The 21960-nt window shown below is 36.5% G+C and overlaps 1 protein-coding gene across 1 annotated transcript in view; it reads left to right on the top strand.

Moving 5' to 3' along the window:
- The window catches only part of BAI3 (brain-specific angiogenesis inhibitor 3), a 1132296-nt gene that overhangs the window by 648266 nt on the left and 462070 nt on the right, over positions 1–21960 (top strand). The window contains exons 12-14 of the mRNA XM_006899477.1: positions 8123–8272; positions 9567–9642; positions 21254–21356. Of these exons, the coding sequence (XP_006899539.1) occupies positions 8123–8272; positions 9567–9642; positions 21254–21356 (329 nt within the window). The remainder of the gene's footprint in view (positions 1–8122; positions 8273–9566; positions 9643–21253; positions 21357–21960) is intronic.

Here is a 21960-nt window from a genome sequence, read left to right on the forward strand (position 1 = left end):
TATAGAAACAGGTATTATAAATTAGAGATAAGAACTCTCATATATTGTTGGTGGAATTGTAAAATAGTGCAGCCACTCTGGAAGGCAATTGGAGTTTTCCCAGAAAGCTGAACATAGAAATTCCATATAATCCAGCTCTTCCACTCCTAGGAATATAACCTGAGGGAATTAGAACTGAGATACAAATCTATTGATTTTTCTTATAATAGTACCTTTACAGTATGTTTTATTCATACATATTGTGTTTCATACAATCTTTCATTTACATTGTGTTTCATATATTCATATACATTCTATTTTACATTATTTTTATACTAGTTTACAAAATTTGAACACATTCTTCCTATTTCCATCACCCCCCATCAAATTGCACAACTCCATGATTAATTACACACACACACACACACACACACACGCCCGTGTGCATCCTTACCCCTGTGCTTGCATGCTCCCCACCCCCTTGGGTCCTCATACTCATTCTACAACAATGGCTTTATGCAGTATTTGTCATTATGGAACTTACTTAGTTCACTTAGCATAATGTTCTCCAGTCCATCCCAAGTTAGGTAATAATTTATAAAATCAGTACTCTTGTGTGCTGAATATTATTCCGTCATATCTTTTAACATAAAAAACTTTCTCCAGCAGGATGAAAAGGAAGCCTACTGACTAGGGGAAAAAACATTTGGCAATATCATTTCAGACAAAGGTCTCATATCAAATGTGTACAAGATCCTACAGGGTCTCCACAAGAAAAAGACAAATCACAGAATTACAAAATTGTCAAAAGACATGGAAAGACTTTTCACAGAGGAAGATATTAAGATGCCCAACAGACACATGAAGGAATGCTCCAAGTTACTAGCAAATTAAAACCACAATGAGATACCATCTCTCTCTAGTAGCTGTGGACAGCAAGTAAATAAATGTTGGAGAAGATGTGGTGAGATAGGAAGCCTTACATATTGTTGGTGAAGTTGTCAAATGGTGCAACCATTCTGAAGGAAATTTGATGCTTCCTGAAAAAGCTGAACATAGAAATTCCATATGACCCAACTATTCCTTGGTTTGGACTTTTGTTCTCTTGATGTTGAGATATTGTCCATATTGAAGTCCTTGAGCCTCAGCAACAAGGACCTCAAATGCTCCTCAGTTTCATCAAATAATTTTGTGGCATTGTAGGTTGTTGATGAGTCTTCCTTCAATCTTGATGCCATCCTCTTTTTATAAAGTCCATCTTCTCAAATTATTTGCTCAGCAAAATGATTGAATATATATGGAGAAAGGATATAACCTTGATGGACCTTTTTCTGATTCCAAACTATGCCGTATTTCCTTTTTTCTGTTTGGACAACAGCTTATTTGTCTAAATCTAGGTTTCTTACAAACATAATTAAGTGTCCTGTAATTTACATTCCTTACTGTTGGACACAATTTGTTGTGATCCACACAGTCAAATGGCTGTGCATAATCAATAAAAACCATATAGATTTTCTGCTGGTATTCTCTGCTTCCAGCTAAGATTTATCTTAAATCAACAGTAATACCCCTCATATCAGAGCCTCTTCTAAATCCAGTTGGAACTTCTGAGAATTCTCTGTGATGTTTTTTGGATGATCTTCAGCAATATTTTTCTTGCATGTGATATTAATGATAGTTGTTCAAATAATTTCTACATTCTGTTCAGTTACCTTTCTTGGAAATAGGAAAAAAAATTGCAAATAGATGAGTTTACTTTTGGATAATGAATAAAACTTAAAGGACTTACTAAAGAATGTGTTGTTTAAAAATGCTGACCTCTTTGTGTATATGAAGAATTTAGACACCAAGTTGTAGGTTGCCATCAAATCAACTCCGACTTAAAAACTATATGTTGTTGTTATGTGATATTGAGTTGCTTGTAATTCACAACATCTCTATCAACAGCTCTGAACCCTATTTTATCCTGAGCCAACCTTATTGTCTCTGACACACCCACCCCCATTCCCTTAGTCACTGACTCAGTCCATCTCATTGAAGGTCTTTCTCTCTTGTACTGTCCCTCTGTCCTCCAAAACATGATGTCCCTCTTCAAAGAATGACTGTTCCTTGGAATATGCCCAAAGTATATCAGATGAAGCTTCAAAATCATTGTCTCCAAGGAGCAGCCTGTTTTCACCCTCTCCAGGATGAACTTCTTTGTTCTTCTAACAACCCATAGTATATTTAATACTCTTCTCCAGCACCACAGCTCAAAGGCATAAATTCTCCTGTCATCCCTAGTCATTGTCCAGTTTTCTGATACTGATACATAGCAAGTAATTACAAAGACTATGGCCTAGTTCAGGTGCACCTTAGTCTCCAGGCTGATATGCTTGCTCTTCCATACCCTGGAGAGATATCTGACAGCAGTTTTCCCCAATGTAATTCTTCTTTTGATTCCCTGGCTAGAAATAACAGATTAAAAATTGTCCAACCCTGTGCAATCCTCACATTTCTACTGTGCTTGAGTCCACTGTTGCAGTTACTGTAATAATCAGTCTTGCCAAAGGCCTTTTTCCCTTTTGTTGACCCTCTAATTTTTGAAAATATCTTTTTCTAAGGACTAGCCCCTCTTGATAATAGATAATACATTCCAAGTATTTGAACTGAAGTTTCACCATACTTGTTTCTAAGAAGCATTCTGGCCACCCTTCCAGGACCTTACAGGGCACATGAGTGGCTATTCATTAACAACAAACAGTATTTTGTTTTAATAACAAAATAAATTAAAGTAATTAGAACTACTTCCTCAAGCAGCATTAAGTATTCACATCTTCTTTATGTTTGTAAAACATCAATAGTAGAAGCACCAGCAGTACCTGTTTCATTTCAGGAGGAATAATGTGAACCAAGATCAGTCCAAGATTTATTTCTTTGAGTTGGAGGTCTAACATACTTCTCCACACTCCAGGGTTTTTAGCAGTTCCCTCCTTTCTACTCTTATACTGGGTTTGAAAACCTACTGCAATGACCTCACAGAACTCATAGTCCATAGTTAAGAGTTAAGTAGTTTACTGCGGAAACAACATGTATAACTTGAAATCAGATTCAACAGGCTACACCTTAGGAAGCATTTAGATCAACACTCCTATTTGCACACAAGAGAGATTTTACAATTCAGTTGACCATGCAGGATTCTTCTCTGCCTCATAAAAGTAAACTCTGTTTTGTCACATTGAAGACAAGTTCCTCTCAGGACAGTTCTTCCTAATCTTTCTGTCTCTCATCACTGACTGTTGCTGAGTCATGGCAAGGCCTGTCACCATTAGCCCTGCCAATAGGCCCTTCAGACCCTGTCACTGTCTTCAGTGTTACAGCTCTTGACCAGTGTTCCAACTCCTTTAGAAGATTCCTTATTCATTCTCTCTCTCTCTCTCTCTCTCTCTCTCTCTCTCTCTCTCTCTCTCCTCTCTTTTCTTTTTCCTCTCTCTCTCTCTTTCCATCTCTACCTACTTCCTCTTCCATCTAAAATTTCTTTGAAGCTAGCAGCTTATAGCTACCAACTACTCATTAATTTGAAGACATTTCCTATGGCCAGGCCACAAACTCACCAATCTCCATTTCTATTTTAAAGTACAGATGTCTCATTTGTATATTCTCTTGACCAGTCCCTAAAAACCACAATGAAAGCTTAAGCCCAAAGTCAGACAAACATTTTTTAAAACATCCTTTTTAAAATTACCCTAGAAATGTCAATCAACTCAGATGAAATAAGGATATCATCTGGGGTTGTTGTTATTATTCTTAGGTGATAGGCCCTGTGGGGCTGACTCACTCCCTGGCTACAACCTATCTTGCTGACAACAGCTGCAGCCAATCAGCATGTTCCTCCTCTGCCAAGAGACTGCCCATTTAACAGAGTCACCACTAGTGCCAGCAACTGCAGCCAATCCATGAGCTATAAGACTACTTCCTCTACCAGAAGACGGCTCATTCCTCCCTGAGTCTTTTAAAAGCCCACTACTATTTCATGCCACATGCAAACTTCTCTGACCCATTCTGTCAGCCTGTCTCTGTCTCTTCTCTCTTCAGCCTGGGTGAAAGAACCGTGCCCAAGAGCCTTAGAGCCATAATAAACGCTTTCTTTGCTTACTTTCATTTCCATGTCTATCTTACCATATATCTGGTTTAGAAACATGGAACATCTTCCCCCTTTCCATGCATTCCTGCTGCCTTAGTCCGTCAGCTTATATATGGGAAAGAAGAATTGTTTGCCCTCCTCACACCTGCCAACCAACATAAACCCCAAAGAATCATATTCCTCTCAGCTATATCTGGCATCTCTTTGTATCCTCTATAGTTGCAGCGGGCCTAGCTGGTGGTGGTCTAGGTTACTCCCTTACAGCCTCCGCCATCTGGAGTACAAACTCCAAATAGCCATAGGTGCCTCTGTTAACTCTTTAGCATCTCTCCAATGAGAAATTAACTCTCTAACCCAGGTATTTCTTCAAAACAGTTGAACCTTAGACCTGCTGACAGCAGATAAAGGTGGGATTTGTTTGTTTCTCAGAGAACAATGGTGTTGTTATAGTAATTAAACAGGCCTAGTTGAAGAAAATTTAGATAGCATGACCCAACTCCAAGATGAGTTACAGCAGAGGAAATATACCATAAGAATCCAATCAGGGTAGTGGCAATCACCATTAATTACTTGGCTAGCCCCAATCATAAGTCCACTACTAATAATCTCTTTATTGTAATTAATAGTATCATGCCTACTAAAATTTTTGCAATCTCATATCTGTGAAATTTCTCAAGTCACAGTTAACTAGATGTTACTCTATCCTTATGCCCAACTGCCCAGCAAGCTGTCTCCCTGCCTTTTTCCCCCCATCCCCACAATGACTCCCCTCTTCAGAAAGCAGCCAGAGAGAATACATCACCGCTATATATGTGTGTGTGTGTGTGTGTATATATATATATATATATATATATATATTTTTTTTTTTTTTAAGCTAGGTTGATAGGCCCTGCAGGGCTGACTCACTCTCAGGCAACTACCTATCTTGCTGTCAGCCAGTCAGCATGCTTCACGACTACTTCCTCTGCCAAGAGAATGCTGGTTTAACAGCGTCACCACTAGCACAAGCAGCTGCAGCCAATCCACAAGCTGTAAGACTACTTTTCTGCCAGAAGATGGCCTATTCCTCCCTGATTCTTTTAAAAGGCCACTTCTGCAAGCCTTTAGTCTTTAAACTGATATCCTTGCTTTTTATCATTTTAGAGAGGTGTTTAATGGCAGATTTCTTCACCTCAATACATCTTTTAGCTTCTTGATTACTACTTTCATGATTGTTGTTTATGTATTCACGTAAATTAAAACTGTTGACAACTTCAATTTTTTTCTCCAACATTAATGATTTTACCTTTTGGTCTCGTGAGAATTTTTATTTTCTTGATGTTGAAATAAAATTCAGATTGAAGGCCGTATTCTCTGCTCTTTTGTCAATCCTCTCCTCTTTTTTGCAAACAAGTTTATGTCATCTGCATAACAGGTTCTTGATGAGTCTTTTCCAATACTGATTTGCTCAGCATAAGAGTGAACAGATGGACCAGAGAAAGTCTATAACTCTGATGCACACCTTTCCTGATTTTTAACCTTGCATTGTTTCTTGTTCTGTTCAGACAGCTGCTTCTTAGTCTATGTACAGGTTTCTTATGAGTACAATTAAGTGTTCTTTTGGGGTAGAAAACTGTTAACTTCTCAGGCTTAAGGGAAATTGTTTTCAATCTGTTTTGTTGTTTGGTGGGTTTTTTTAATTTTATTTAAAGAATCAGGACAAAGGCAAGATAAAGACAGTTATTCACAGAAATATTTTACTTGGAACTATTTCCCTTCAACATTTAATTACAAAATGCTTTTATAACTAACTGGAGAGGGTTAAACAGGGTGGCTCCTTGGAGGCAAGGATTCTGAGGCTCCGTCTAACTTACTTTGGACATGTAGTGAGGAGAGACCGGTCCTTAGAGAGGGACATCATGCTTGGGAGGGTGGAGGGACGGCGCAGGAGAGGAAGGCCCCCTATGAGGTGGATTGATTCAGTGACTGGGATAATTGGGATGGGAGTTTCAGAGACAGTGCGATTGGCACAGGACAGAGCGGAGTTTAGGGCTGTTTGTTGTACATAGGGTCGATATGAGTCGCAGGCGACTCGACGGCACATAACAACAACAACAACATGTTAAATTATGATCCAAATAAAATTCCATTGTTTCTAATAACGAATGTGTATCACAGCCTGAAAGATATCTGATAAAATGCAATTTTATTTACATCACTTATTAATATATTACCAACATAATGTGGAACTAAGTTAGTGGCATAGGACCAAACAACATCAGGTGGCTTCTTACTTTAACACACACACACACATGCATAGACACATATACACGTATTATGTACACAAGAACATGGAAACAGCAAAAAAGTATATATCTACACACAAATATATGTATATATATTTATGTATGTGTATGTATACATACACATACACATACACACGCACACACAAACACATACACGCATTATATACACAAGAACATGGAAACAGCCAAAATATCAATTTATTTTTATTGTTGGTAATGGCATTATATACCATTCATGCACATTTGCTTACTACATTTATTTGTAGAGGAAGTTTTAGATATTGTTTGTTCTGTTTACCTTTATCATAAATATTTCTGCATATAATGTGAGTCTATGGTTTTAATATTATTACTGTTATATGGTATTTGCTTTCACCACCTGTAATCAATGAAAAATTTGTTCCTAGGGAAACATTTAAGTGTAAATTCAGATAATTTGTTCTGAAGACAAAGATGGTTTGTAAATACCAATTTCAGTCTGTTAATCCACTAGGTTAAATATTTGACAAATGATGCTGCATGGTCTCATAGTGATTGGTATGGAGGTAAACCAAAAGCAGCAAGTATGATGAGACCTGTCAGTTTTCTCAGAATATCTGCTGCACCTTTAACCATCATTGTTTGATTCTTGCTGAAAGCAAATGTTGTTATTGTTGTTGTTATGTGCATTCGAGTCACTTGCAACTCATAGCGACCCTATGTACAACAGGCCTAAACCCAGCTCTATCCAGTGCCAATCTCACTGTCTCTGACACACCTACCTCTATTAGCCCAGTCACTGAATCAGTCCACCTTATTGAGGTTCTTCCTCTCCTGTGCTGTCCCTCCATCCTCCCAAGCTTGACGTCCCTCTCCAAGGACTGTTCCCTCCTTGCAATGTGTCACAGCTATGTCAGATGAAGCCTCAGAATCCTGGTGTTCAAGGTGCAGCCTGGTTTCACCCTCTCCAGGATGAACCTGTTTGTTCTCCCAGCAGTCCATGCTATATTCAGTACTCTTTTCCAGTACCACAGCTCAAAGACATCAATTCTCCTCCTATCATCTCTAGTAGTTGTTCAGTTTTCTGATGAGTAGCATGTAATTGCAAAGACCAGGGCCTGCACCAGGCACACCTTAGTCTCCAGACTGACATTGTTGCTTCTCAGTATTTTGGAGAGGTCTCTGACAGCATATTTTCCCCAATGCAATTCATCTTGTAATTTCCTGGCTGCTGGTACCAAAGGTATTGATTGTAGAGCCAAGCAAACTGAAGCTTCTAACAATCTCAATCTCTTCATCTATCATAATGCTGCTAATCGGCCCAATGGTGAGAATTGTTTTCTTGATGCTGAGCTTCAATCCATTTTGAAGCCTGAAGTCCTTGACTTTCTGCAGCAAGCACTTCAGGTTCTCCTCAGTTTCAGCAAGCAGGGTTGTGTCATCTCTGTAATGTAGAATCTTTGATGAATCTTCCTCTGATGCCACATTTCTCCTCACTAGAACCCAGCCTCCCACATAATCTGAAAAAGCAACATAGAAACTCAATTACTAAGTGAAAAAAAAACAACTACTTTCATGGAAGATGCATTAGAAGAAGTTTACTTTATAGCTTTGACAGCTACGATTTTTATTTGAAATTTTATTTTTATATACCTTAAGGCTTAATTTGATCTTCTATAATTATATTGGGGGAAAGGAGCTCACAATTTTATTTGACATTATTGTCTTGTTGTGCTTTTTTTTTTTTTTTAAATAGTGGCTAGCATTCAAAAGCTTCCTGCAGCCTCTGTCCTAACAGACATCAACTTCCCAATGAAAGGACGAAAAGGAATGGTTGACTGGGCAAGAAACTCTGAAGACAGAGTGGTCATTCCAAAAAGTATTTTCACTCCTCTGTCATCAAAAGGTAAATATGAAATTTTTGGAGTTTTAACAAAGCATTTTATGATAAGCTCATTATGTGAGATACAATCCATACATCTCTCTCTATTAAATTATCTAGAAACAGACTAGAGATCTAGAAATCAGAAATCAAGATTTAAAACTAATTTTGTAAATGTAGAGACTTAACTCGTATTTACATCTCTAAATTTACTCAAGAAAAAATCTAGTTAGCATGCACGGGAGCATACATACACATACACAAACACACACACACATTGCAAGTGCAAATTATAGTGTCTGAGCTCACTGTAATAAGTTTCATTACTGACAATCTTATTTTAGTATAAAATCTGACCTAATAATTTAACTTTATCTCTTAAAATGTGTTTTAGTTTTCATGAAAAGTCATTTTCTGTTTCTTACATTAAAAAATTCTTTGGTTTGGTAATACTACTTCAGAATGTGTGTGTGTGTAACTGTTTAAGCTAATTTTAAAAAATGTATTTAATAGTTTCTAAAATTAATAGTCATTTTAAAGAGCAATTGTATGATCCTCCTTTTATCTTGGAGCTGTATATCAGGGCAAATGGCTTAGTGCTGCACTGACAGCCACTAAGTGGCCTGACAATTTGAATCCACCCATCAGCACCTTGGAAGACAGGTTTGGCCATCTGCTTCCCAATGAAATGATCACAAAGCAAGTCAAGTGGGAAACAAATGAGGTCATTTTATTTCAGAATTGATTCACTGGCAACCTAAAGTATAACAGCAGTTGTTTGAAGACTGTATCAAAATGAACTCCCCTTTCTTGTATTGCAATTTAAACTCATTAACTAGTGAAGTGATTGCCTGTCTCATTCTGGTGGTGCTAGCTACTTCATGATGATAAGCCACAAAACAAAACAACAAAAAAAGCAACATGTCTTCTAGAGCCATCAGTAGTTTGAGGTGTGGGTCTAGCTTGTCCCATGGATTTTTTTTTTTTAAAGAGTTCTGGTACTACAGTGGCTGCCAGTTATTAACCAAGATGTTGTCTGTTGTAACCAACTAACTACATCAGAGAAAGGTGTAGCAGTCCCATTCAGTAAAATTTTACAGCTTTCCAGCCCTAGGGGACTGGCCTACAGGATTGGTAAGAAAGAGAATTGACTTCTTGACAGTGGCTTTATGTTTTCTGAGGCCCCCCCCCACTTCCTTTTGATCTCCCAGCTTCATCTTTGCATCAGCAAGCAGTATAATACCCTCATAATGAGCAGATTAATGCAGAAAGCAATTTCTTTGCTGTTTTACTCATTGAAAAAATCTATTCTTTCTAGAATTAGATGAATCGTCTGTGTTTGTTCTTGGAGCAGTCCTGTACAAAAACTTAGATCTTATTTTACCCACTTTGAGGTAAGCTCTAAAGTAATAATCTGTTGTAATATTGGTAAATTGTTCTAAAATGTGATTATAGTTCATTTTATGAAAATAACACAACACGTTCTACTACTACAAAGGGTTTTTCTTAAATGAGTTAGATAATACCATTTTAATAAACAAGTTATTAGCATGTTATTAAATTCAAAACAACTAGAAAAGACAATTTTTGTGTTTTATTGTAGCCTAGAAATTCTTTGTAACTAATCATGACTGCCTTAAGACTAAAATTAAAAAAAATCCTCACAAAAATGCCTCATCTCTATAATAAAATGAGCTGTTGTAAAATTAATCTGTTTCCTTTTATTTGTACTTAATGATGCTGTTCATCAACATTACATGAAATTAAAGAAATGACGTGATGACTGGGCATACATGACTTTGTTCCTCATTTGCACAAGATCTCAATTTGCTCCTAAATAAATTTTCAATTACAATAACATTAAGACAAAAAATAAATTACCATTGTCCAATTAGAGGGCTATTTTTGGAAGAACTTCATTGATTTTAATCCTCCCAGACATTAAACAAAACAATTACAGATAGTAATGCTGCTACCATTAATTTCTTTGTTCTACTACCTTAGCTGCTTTATCGAATCTCAGAGAAAACATCACTCAGTGTCTCTCGCTCTGGATGATGATGTCATTCATGACAGCCACACCATCTCATCTTGGAGGACTGAGACAAAGTTCTATTTTAGTTAAACACAGATACATGTACACTAAATTCTTAGGTCTCATAATTAAAGCTTCCAGATGAGAGGCAGGAGAGACCATTAGTAAAGCTCACAATTCAACGAGGAGTGCCACAATCTAAGAAATAAAAACAATTAGAGGTTAGTCCAGCAGAAAGCGGCTTCCTCAGGCTGTGCCCAAGCTTTCTGCAGCTGCAGTGAATAGTCAAAGTCTTTGTTGAAGCGACATCTATGCAAAGCATTTATTATTAGTATAGCTGGTGAGTCATTGAGAGAGAGTCCCTGATGCAAAACAGAATCTCCTTTAACCACAGCAGTAACCATGGGAAGGTACAGAGGTTATTTTGAGCTTTGTTTGCTTGGATTTTTAAAATTCCCATCTCTTGTGGATGGTATTTGTGCTTCCTGAATTTAGATAGCTTTAAGTTGGGTTTAATTTTACCAACATGAAGTGTGTAAAACAACAACATTATGCCTAATATTTTCAATGGTTTTATTAAAAATGCATTTATATGTTAATTTTTAAAATACAATGTATTTATGGTTATACTGTATATACCTTGGCTATGATGTTCTTTTAGAAAGAGATGTACTAAACTTAAAATTTTCTGATACTCTATAGGGAATTCATTTGTATTAAGCTTATCATTTAAGAATTCTTTATTGGATACTAACTCAACAGCAGGTAACTTGGTTACCTTGGATTTTGATGTTGTGTTTAACGTGATCAGAGTTTATGATTATGTTCATTTCACTGGGCATGTTTTCACTTAGGCAAATTTGAGGTTTTAGGTGGGGTTTTTATTTGCTTTCAATCCAACTTTAAAATGTTGTTAGGTGCCCTCAGGTAGGCTCCAGCTCAGTTATAGACATCAGACCAAAACTCTGCCCTCTAAGGGCCATCCTTCCAATCTCTGCTGGGCTCCAGCCAGTGCTTGCTGCCACTGCATCAATCCATCTCTTTTAAGGTCTTCCTTTTTTCGAAGCACATTTACATGCAACATTCATTTACTTTATCCTGGAGAGTAATATAAGGAATGACAATAAAACATTCAACAAAAAAAATAGCTTGCTAAACAATTTTCTTCCAAATATGTCTATCAATGTTTTATTTGGATTAAGCCCACTTTATAGAATAACAAAATATTCCATCATCTACACAGATGAAGTCATGTTGTCTCATATTCCACAATTTGTATTTAAGGAAATGAAACATTTATAAAATATTAGACATCGGGATTTTTTTACCTTTTTTAAATGTTTGCTTACAAAGTGTTTCACATACTATATGCATTGTTTTCACATTATTCTTCATTCATATTGTGTTTCTTACAATCATTCTCATGTATTATGTTTTATAAAATTAAGTACCATTGGACCTTGCCCATCATTACCCTGTCTTTTTACCCATATCCTTCCAATTTCCTTGCCCCCCTTCCACCTACCGAACTGTGCAGTCCTGTGGTTTCACCCCTACTCATCACAGTTCTCCCTGCCTTGAGTTCTCATACATGTTTTACTAGTTTTCCTTCGATTTTTACAACAAAGGTCTTATGCAGTATTTGTTCACATGAAATTGAGTTAGTTCATGCAGCATAATTCTCTCCAGCCTCTCCTAAGTTATATACTATTTTTCAAAATCATTGCTTCTGAGTGTTGCATAGTATTCCATGGACATCAGGAGTTTAGAAATATATGTATGTATTTCAGCACTGTCAGTCATAGCAGAGAAAATGGACAATTAACAATTAATGGTTAGAGACTAGCACTATGTTTACCAAAAATGGCTCCAGATCCCACCTGCAACACAGTTACAGATCAGATATTAGACAAGCCATTGACTTTTTTAATATATAAAATGTAGGAAATGGGTGTTAAGGCTTTTTCCTAAATTAAAAAATGCCCTTTATTAAATTGTCTTCATTACAGTGAAATACTATAATTTCTAACACTATTTTTATATTTAAATCCTTAAGAAACTATTTGTGAGATTTATGAATGTATATATTTCTTTATCTAGATATATATCTCTATATAACAAACTCTAATTTATTAGGTAAGGAGTTGCACTGTCTACCCAAAGATAAGACAGTTCAAATCCACCAACTATTCCATGAGAGAAAGATAGGCAATCTCTTCCTATGTGATTTACATCTTCTGAAAACCCACTCGGCTATGAGGGTCAGCTATAAGTCAGTTCTAACTTGACAGCAATGAATTATTTCTGTATCTTTCTATCCCTCTAACTCTATATTTAAAAGGATCTTTGATAGTCTGGTTGATAAATTACCCAGTGCCTAACAAAAAGGTCAGTGTTTTGAAGCTACAAGTTGTTTTACTGAGGAGTCACAGTTTGCATCTGTAAAACCTAGAGCCTTGGAAATCTCCTCTGTTCTATGGGGTCACTTGATCAGAATTGACTTTGTGACATCAAGGTCACTGGATCAGAATTGACTTTATGACATCAGGTTTTATTTGCATTTGCAAACACACTTATCCTTTGTAAACATATATTAATTAAGTAAATGAATCGAGGGCAATTTGCTCTTTCTAAAAAAATTATATTAATATTTCATTTCAAAATAATGGTACTAGAATGCTTAAGAAATACCAAAAGACAGAAATGTTAGTGTACATAATTAAGGGTCTTTACCTGACAGAATATCTTTATAACCATTTTTGAAATAAACTACATAAAAATGTCATTTTAGTATAATGATGTTTTAGGAATTGAAGAACAAAACACAACTTGCCTTGCATTTCATTTTTGACAGTGTAGATCAAACAGGAAAGGAAGAACCTCTTTTTTTCATCATGGAAAATAATTACACACATTCACTAAACATATTGGCTATTATTTACCTAATGTTCATGTTTTTCTAAGAAGTCATTTTATTGTTTTCTAAATTCCTGTGGTCAGATTGTCCATACACAATGGGATTTTCTTGTAGAATAAAGAAATTTTTGATGTTTTAGTATAATCATTTCCAAAACAATACTTTGCATGATTTCCTATGTGAGTACTACAAACAAACCTTGATGTAGTATTTGAATAGGTATAATTTGGAATTTTCTTTATACAAAAAGAGAAATAACTTCGCTTGTTAACTTCTTTTCATTTAGATTTGTTTGGGTTTTGCCATAATGATCAAAATGTAGTTCAGGCTGCAATGTTAACATTACTATTTGAATTTCCTCTTTTTTTTACAGTGAATTAGATTCAAACTGCCCCAACAGAAGGAAAATGCTCTACTCAAGTCTAAATTAAATATGTGCTATCTTAACCTCCCATTCTTCTGTGCTCCATAATCATTTTTTTTAAATGGTAGAACTATATTAGTGTCAACAGGGATTTTAAAGCTGCTACATCAAAAACCTTCATTTTACAGATGAGAAAACTGACATTCTCTTGCTTAAAAGTTTTTAAATCATGACTGAGTTCTATTCTAAATCATGTGTCTGCTATAATCAGGACTCTTCCACTCTATCTTGCTGTCATTATGATAGCCAGTTGTGATTCCTTTAAGCAGTGCATACCATGGCTTTCTTCTGTGTTAGTGAATATACATGTGTATTCTCCATAAAATCTTGTAAGAAAGCCCTGTGTCCTTGGGCTGGACCAGGGAAGCCTGGCACCTTCCCCATGACTCATCATAGGCTGTTGAGAACCATGCATCAGGCTCTGCTCTCAACTCCACAAGGTCACTTTTGAGTCAAACAGATAAAGATAGTTGATGGAAGTTCCTTCTGTCCTAAAGAAGAAAGTCTAGGTGGGACAATGTATTTGAGACAGGGAGGCTACCAATTCTATGTACTGCTTACGTCAAAGTACTCCCAAACACCCACAGCCAGGAATATTAGAAACTATCAGTGAGAATTTTAGCTGGAATAACTTTCCTGGAAGTCAATTTCACAATATCAAGAGGCTTTTAAAACTGCATTATCATTGACATTGGCATTTAACCTCTAAGAATTTATCTTAGGAGTTGTTGGGTTTTGTTTGTTTTGTTTTTTTTAATTATGCAAGCACACACTCAAGCCAATGACACAAGAATCACTTGTAAACAATACAATCTCCAGTTTACTTAATATTCAGGTTCTACTATTGCAGAAAAGCGAAACTAAATCTATGTACTAAACAAAGTGTTATATTGACATATGAAAAATGGAGTGCCATTTGTTTTAAAGGATACTAATATAGCTATTAATTTTTTTAGTTATTTTCAAGAATATAAAATTATACGTAAATTTCCCTACAATCTTAAGATACCAAGAAAAATGCATGTGAAAAACCCTATAGCCATCTCATATCCAATAGTAGTTTGAAAAGAACCTGTTAAAAATGGAACAAATTTCAATAATGAAAAAAAAACCACTGAATTTGCTGTCAAGTGCTTTGACCTAATAAAGATAAATGATGCTGAAATTTTTTCATATTTAGGAAGTAGAACTCATTTGAGTTCCTAATATTACAGGAATTAAAAGCAAATTGGAAAAGCAATTGAACTAAATAATATTGGAAATAATAGAAAAACGGAGACATAATCACTTTCACAGCCCTGCACTCTGAAGGCAATCAGCCTGAAGTAATGAGCTTTCTCAACAGCACATACTCTTTAGTTTCAAGCCTTAAACCTTAAATTTTGTTTCTTTATTCTGTGCCAATAAAATGGTGCCGTTTTGTGACAATCCGTAGATCATTTTATTAAAATTATCCATGGGACAACAAATTTGTATCATTGTTGTGCTGGGACATCAGGTAGATTCTTATTTGTTGTGACTCAAAGTACAACATAACAAAACAGTCCTATATTTTGATTGTTGCCATATTTTAGCCTATTTTTGCAGCCACTGTGTCCATCCAGCTCCTTGAGGGTAGTCTTTCACCAGCTTTACCAAACATGAGGTTCCTCATCATGGGATTAGGTGCCACTGAGTTGGCTATAACTCATAGCAATCCTACAAACCTTGCTCTATCATGCACCAACCTCACAGTCTCCGCCATTCTCAGTTCTATTGTTTCAGTCACTGTGTTGACCCATCACATGGAAGGTCTGCCTCTCTTTCACTTAGCTTCTGCTCTTCCAAGAATGATGGGGGTTTTTCCAATGACTGGCATGTCCTGACAGGATGCTCAAAGTATATGAGACAGAGTTTCACCATCCTTACCTCTATTGAGTCTCCGGATTACACTTCCTCCAAGTCAGATATGTTTGTTCTTTTTTGGCGAGCCATAGTATACTAATACTCTTCACTAGCACCACCATTCAAAAGCATATTCCCTCCTCCCCCTTTTGTGTTCTTTAACATTGTTCAACTTTTACATATATATCAATTAAAAATACCATGGTTTGGGTCAGGGACACTTTAGTATTTATAGTGACATCCTTGTTCTTTAGCATTGTCAAAAAATTCCTTGACAACAAACTTGCTCAGTGCAACATGTCTTTTGAATTCTTTGCCACTACTTCCATTAGTGTTGTTGTGGATCCAAGTAATATCAAACAGTTGACAACATGAATTTTTTCTGTTTGTCATAGTGTTGCCTCTTGGCTCAATGGTGACAAATTTTCTTTTCCTTTATATTGCAAGTTGTCATATCAGCATTCTAGCAGTTACAGCTAAACACCAGCCATCACAATAGAGCAAAGTGATAGGGTAGATTTGAGGGCTATTGTTCATAGGGTCTGTAAGTCACAGTCCACTCCAAGGCACATAACAACACAGACTTAAATTTTTACCCCTTTTGAAGGTGAATTTAAGTCTCTAATCATTCAGCATTTTTGTCCTTCTAGATGCTATATCTCTTTAAAAAGCCCAACAGAAAATTCTAGTTGACTTGCAAAATTCTATGTAAATTCTACACCTCCACCTTTTAGGAGGCATCAGCAATCATTAATTTTAAAAGCAAATGCATTTAATGTAATGATTTTCATAAAATATCCTGACTCTCAGAATATATGAAATGATTTCTTTTACTTTATTTTCATTTTAACTAGGGGCTACATGAAATTTAATTTTAAAAATGAGAAGGAGCTACTGTTAATTTAATCATTTAATGTTAAAGACTTAATAAATATTTATTATTAAAATACCTTATGTGGTTAAAATTTATTTGCACTGTGTTCACTACAGCCCTCTCCATAGGCATTTATTCTGTCACACTGAATCTCAGGGGATAGTTACTTGTTTACCGTCCTCAGGAGGTATTGTTCATGTGTCTGTAAGGCCCTTCAAAAGCTGTGGTAAAGTTGGATCTCCTTTGAATCACTGACTCCACACATACTGAAATGTTTTAGATAACAACTAGCACTAATCTCAAGGACAAGGAAGAACTTTCTGACTTCAATTGTGAAATTCATTTGGCTGTAAGATCTGCTGTTCTAGTCGTGAATACAAACATGGACTCAGCCAGCACGCATTAGTAGATCACAAAGCCTGACACGGCACATCGGGAGCCAGCCACTCACTTATGCAAACTAGAATAAATTGATGGAATGAATTAAAGATAATTCTATCCTCTGAAAACTTTTTAAAGAGAAATGCTGCATAATGTAAATCCACTTTCTTGAAAGACTTTAATACAATGTTATTAGCCGTGCATGTTAAATCAACTTGGACAAACTTTTGGGTTTGGTTCTTACTGTGTATTTATTTTTACACATTATTCAAATTTATATTGAACACTGAAATGTGTCTTGCATTTTGTAAGTTAAGATATGCTAAATAATAGATACCAATAGTGTTCTCATTGGGGTTTATCATCTGTGAGAAGGTTATAGAGTGCTGATGGATGTTGTGGTAGAGAGAGGGATGTGTAGATGTGGTGGGACAGGGAAGGAGTACTTAGACACTAATGGAGGAGGCATGTTCATGCTCAATGTGTGTGTCTATACACAACAGTTCCCAATTCTATTCTAAAGATTATTACACAAACACAAATAGATACTTTATAAGAGCCATCTGACTGATTTCATCTTCTAAGGACTTTCTCCACCAGGCCATGTTAACGTGGTGCATTATAGCACCTTCCACTGCTTGTCTTAGCTATTTTGATCAAGGCCAAGATCTCCACATTCCCAAACACTATAGCATAAGTACCTTCAAATTTGTTTTTCAATAATTCTCTACTTATACGACTTTTAAAATGATTCAAATTATCTGCCTAATCTTTGTTAATTAAAATCAGAGCAAAGTAGTAAGATTGGAATTAGAACTCCCACATAAGGGTCAGTTAGAATTTGGATTATGAGTAAATAGTTTTTACTCAAGTTACCAAAACAGAAATTATACACATTCAGACTGTTGTAAAGATGTCCCTTGTATCCGTGTGCTCAGATCCTATTATGCTTTGGGAGAAATCTTAATAAATTTTTGGTGGGGTATGGAAGGAGAAAGATAATAGATAGATAGATAGATAGATAGATAGATAGATAGATAGATAGATAGATAGATACATCAAGTCTAAGCCATATATATTGTAATTGTTGTTGTTGTTGTTATGTGCTGTCGAGTCGCTTGCAACTCATAGCGACCCTATGTACAGCAGCCCTAAATTCTTCTCTGTCCTCTGCCAATCTCACTGTCTCTGACACCCCCTTCCTGATTACCCCAGTCACTGAATCAATCCACCTCATAGAGGGACTTTCCATCCTGCTCTGTCCCTCCATCCTCCCAAGCATGATGTCCCTCTCCAAGGACCTGTCCCTCCTTACAACATGTCCAAAGTATGTTAGACGAAGCCTCAGAATCCTTGCCTCCAAGGTGCTGTCCACTTAACCCTCTCCAGGATGAATCTGTTTGTTTTCCTAGCAGTCCATGCTACCCTCAATACTCTTCTCCAGCACCACAGCTCAAAGGCGTCAATTCTCCTTCTATCCTCCCTGGTCATTGTCCAACTCTCTGCTGCATTAACAAGTGATAGCAAAGACCATGGCCTGTATCATTATAGTTTTCTAATAACCTTGTCAACTCTACTAATATAATCAGTTGCCCAATATTGCTTCCTAACAGTGTTAAATCAGTCTTGGAGGGAAGTATAATCTGGGTTCTCCTTGGAAGCAAGATACTGAAGCTCACATACTTCAGGCATGTTGTCAAGAGATATAGAACATCAGAAAAAGAGAGATGGATTGACTCAGTGACTACAACAATGGATTTGAGCAGGATGGAGATTGTGAAGATGGTGCAGGATAGGACAAGGTTTCAACCTATTTCTCATGGAGTTACTGTCAGTTGTGGTCAACTCGCTGGTGCCTAAAAATAACAGCATTCTCATTTGATCCCGATTCCTTTTACTAAGCCACCAGAGTTTCTGTCTGACTCATAGTGACCCTTTAACATAAGAGTAGAACTACTCCAGGCTTCTGTAGGAGAGCAAGTGGGTTTAAAACATTGACCTTTTAGTTAGCAACTGAATGCTTTAACCACAGCCAACTGGGGTCATTCTGAGAGGGAGGTAGTTGCAAAGATTGAGAGTCATTAACTGTCCTTTATTTCATTTAATAGTGAATGAATAAGAGATAAGCAACCTTGAGAAGGATATGAAACTATGTTTTGCATGCCAGACTCCCTGCATGGAAACGTTCTGCATGGAAGGAGATTGTCCATCCTTCTGCAGAGGAACTGGTGGCCTTGAACCGTGTTCCTTTGGGATTGCAGTACAGCTTCTTTCCACTAGGCCACCTGAGCTCTACTCAACAGACAGGGAAAGATAACTTGATGCAGGAAGGGCTGCAGGCCTGAGGGCTCTTCAGGGATTGAGCCACTGCCTGCCTTAAACACTAGGCCAAGCCACAAGTACCCCGCTCCTGGGGGAATGGTGGGGGGGAGAGCAGCACTGCACATCAAACACAAGCCCGAATTATTGTTGTTGTGTACCTAGAGTCAGAACTGACCCATAGCTGACCCTCAGCAGGTTTTCGGAGGAAGTTAATCTTAAGGTTGGAGATTGCCCGTCCTCCCTGGGAGCAGCCGGTGGCCTTTGGAACTGCAATGCAGTTTCTCGCCACTAGGGCACAAAAGCCTTTCAAATTAATTATTGTCGTTGTTGTTGTTAAGTGCCGTCAAGTCGCAGGTGATTCATAGCGACCCTATGAAGGAGAGTCCTCACGCTTGGGTGCCTTTCATCCTCTCTCCAGGTTCATAGGGTTTCCAGAGGCAAGCTATTATGGAAGTGGACGCCACTCCTTCTTCCACACTTGTTTAATCGGGGAGCTCCACCCCACTCTCTGTCCGCACTGGGTAGCCAACCATTAACGCATTTGACACATCCGTGTCACAGTGTTCAGCCTCACAGCAACCACAAGTGACCGCGGGACGGCAACTTGTACACCAGGGCTATACGACCTAGAGGAATTAATTATAAGCAATCTAAATATTAATTATTTAGTAAATAAACCAACAAATTGTTGTATGTGCATGCAGTGAAATTTGGTAATAAGAAGCCAACTTAAAAATTTCTTAACTATGGTAAATAAAATAAAATATACTTTCTTCCGTATTGTATGCTTCCATTTGCATGACAGATTATAAAAGATAAAGCTGTAGTGGTAGTGTTTCTCAGGCTATGGGGGCCACAGGTGGGAAAGGAGGTCAGTAACAGGGTGATTGAAGACACTTCACATTGAGGGATTGATTCTCTATTCTGCTTATACGTGCAGAGTCTTATTTTAGTCTAATGACCAAGAACACTAAACCCCTCACTTAAAATAAATGGGTTTTAATATCTCAAAGTAACATTTTAACAAACAAAAAGAGGGGAAAATTAAGTTATTTTGTGATACTGATTTCCACAGAATTAGACCTGAATAAGAGGTAGCTTATTTCAACTCAGAAAAATAAGACAAAGCAATATCTACTTCCTCAATTAATTAAAAGTACTATAAACTCATGTTTAAATTTCTCAAAAGCAAGAGATCTAAAGTGATTATACATTTTTTATCTGAATTTCTATGTTCAATAAAAATTTTATATTCATTTAAATTAAATTTATTTCAGATGTTTGTGACTTTAAATACGAACATATTAGAATTGTTGTTGATTACAGTCAAGTCGAACACGATTCATAGCTACCCTATGAACAAAAGGCTTGAAGCCTTTCTATAACTATAGACATTTAACAAAGTTCATAGAGTATCCAGAGGCTTGTTGTTTAGAAAGTGGGTGCCACTCCTGCTTCCAAATATTTAAAATATCTCGCGGTGTTTTTTTTGTGTGAGAGAGCTTCACTTGATAAGGTATTTCAAAAGATAAATGTGTTCCTTTAAATTAGGCATATTGAGATGAAGAATTGACTAGAAATCTCTGTTGTTGAAATGTATGTCAGTTAATGATTATCAACAGCATTTATTTCTATTTATTCTCTAGGTTTTTTTTTTTTTTATTTTACCGCATTCCAGCCATTTATCATAATACATTTTGAGGGTAGTAAAAAAAAAAATAAAAGTCAAGACAGCACTTTCTAAGATGAAATTTGGTCTCCTAGAGACCAGGGTTGAGTCCATCTTTAAATCATATCCATTTAAAGATTGCCTGAAGGTTTAAATTCACAATCCATTTCTCTCCTTGGTGAAACAGATTTAAGTAATGGAGCGCTTGTCAGTGTTGATGTTTTTTCCATCATTCTAACATTCAAAATGCTGCAATAACTTTTATTCATAGTCCTCTCATTCTAAAGAGAGTCTGTTTATGAAACAAATGGATCTGTCCATGAATGCTACCTTGATATTTGTATCCCATTTTTAATCTGCTCATCAGAAGTGTCATTTCCTTAGTTTGTTTAGATCAGATCATCTTTCCTTAGCATGCCATTCTTACATGTAGTGAGGCCTTAGATGTACTATGTGCCATGAATCCTTTCTCCTTTTAATCGTAATTATTCTATTTCAGAAATTATACTGTTGTTAATTCCAAAATCATCGTGGTCACAATCAGGCCTGAACCCAAAACAACTGATTCATTCCTGGAGATTGAACTAGCACATTTGGCTAATGTAAGTATCATCCATTTGATGCAGTGTTACTTATAAAATTAATTGTAACAGTTTAGGAGGCATTGTTTTGGTCAATAAAACCACATTTTAAAACCATACCTTATTTTGTAGAATAATTATACTAACAAATGTGTGGATTTGTTATACATTGATTTTATATACAAACAAAGCACCATACTAATCTATTCTTTCCTCCTGGTTAAATGTTTCACTTTATTCAAAGAAATAGTTGATAATTTGTTAAAGTATTAGTGCATTTAGTGAACATAGTGCCCTGATGGCATAGTTTATAAAGTGCTTCTCAGTTTACCAAATGCTGTATGTCTCCAGGAGTTCAAATCCCCCAGCTGTTCCTCAGTAGAAAAATGGCCAGGCTCCTCCCCTGAGATTTATAGCCTCAGAAATCTAACAGAGGGTCAGTTCTGACTTGACAGCAATGAGTTCTGAGTTAGACTGATTGTTATGTTTATTTTATAACCCAAATTATGTTCTTTTCATTTTTCATCTAAGAGAGGAGTAGATGACTAATATTTATTAAGCATTTTACTATTTACTAATATTTTTATAAAGATATGTCCCATTTCCTGATAATAGTTTACTCCAT

Source organism: Elephantulus edwardii, unplaced genomic scaffold (genome assembly GCF_000299155.1).
Source record: "Elephantulus edwardii isolate Elephantulus edwardi_28Jun2011 unplaced genomic scaffold, EleEdw1.0 scaffold00258, whole genome shotgun sequence".
Lineage (NCBI taxonomy): Eukaryota > Metazoa > Chordata > Mammalia > Macroscelidea > Macroscelididae > Elephantulus > Elephantulus edwardii.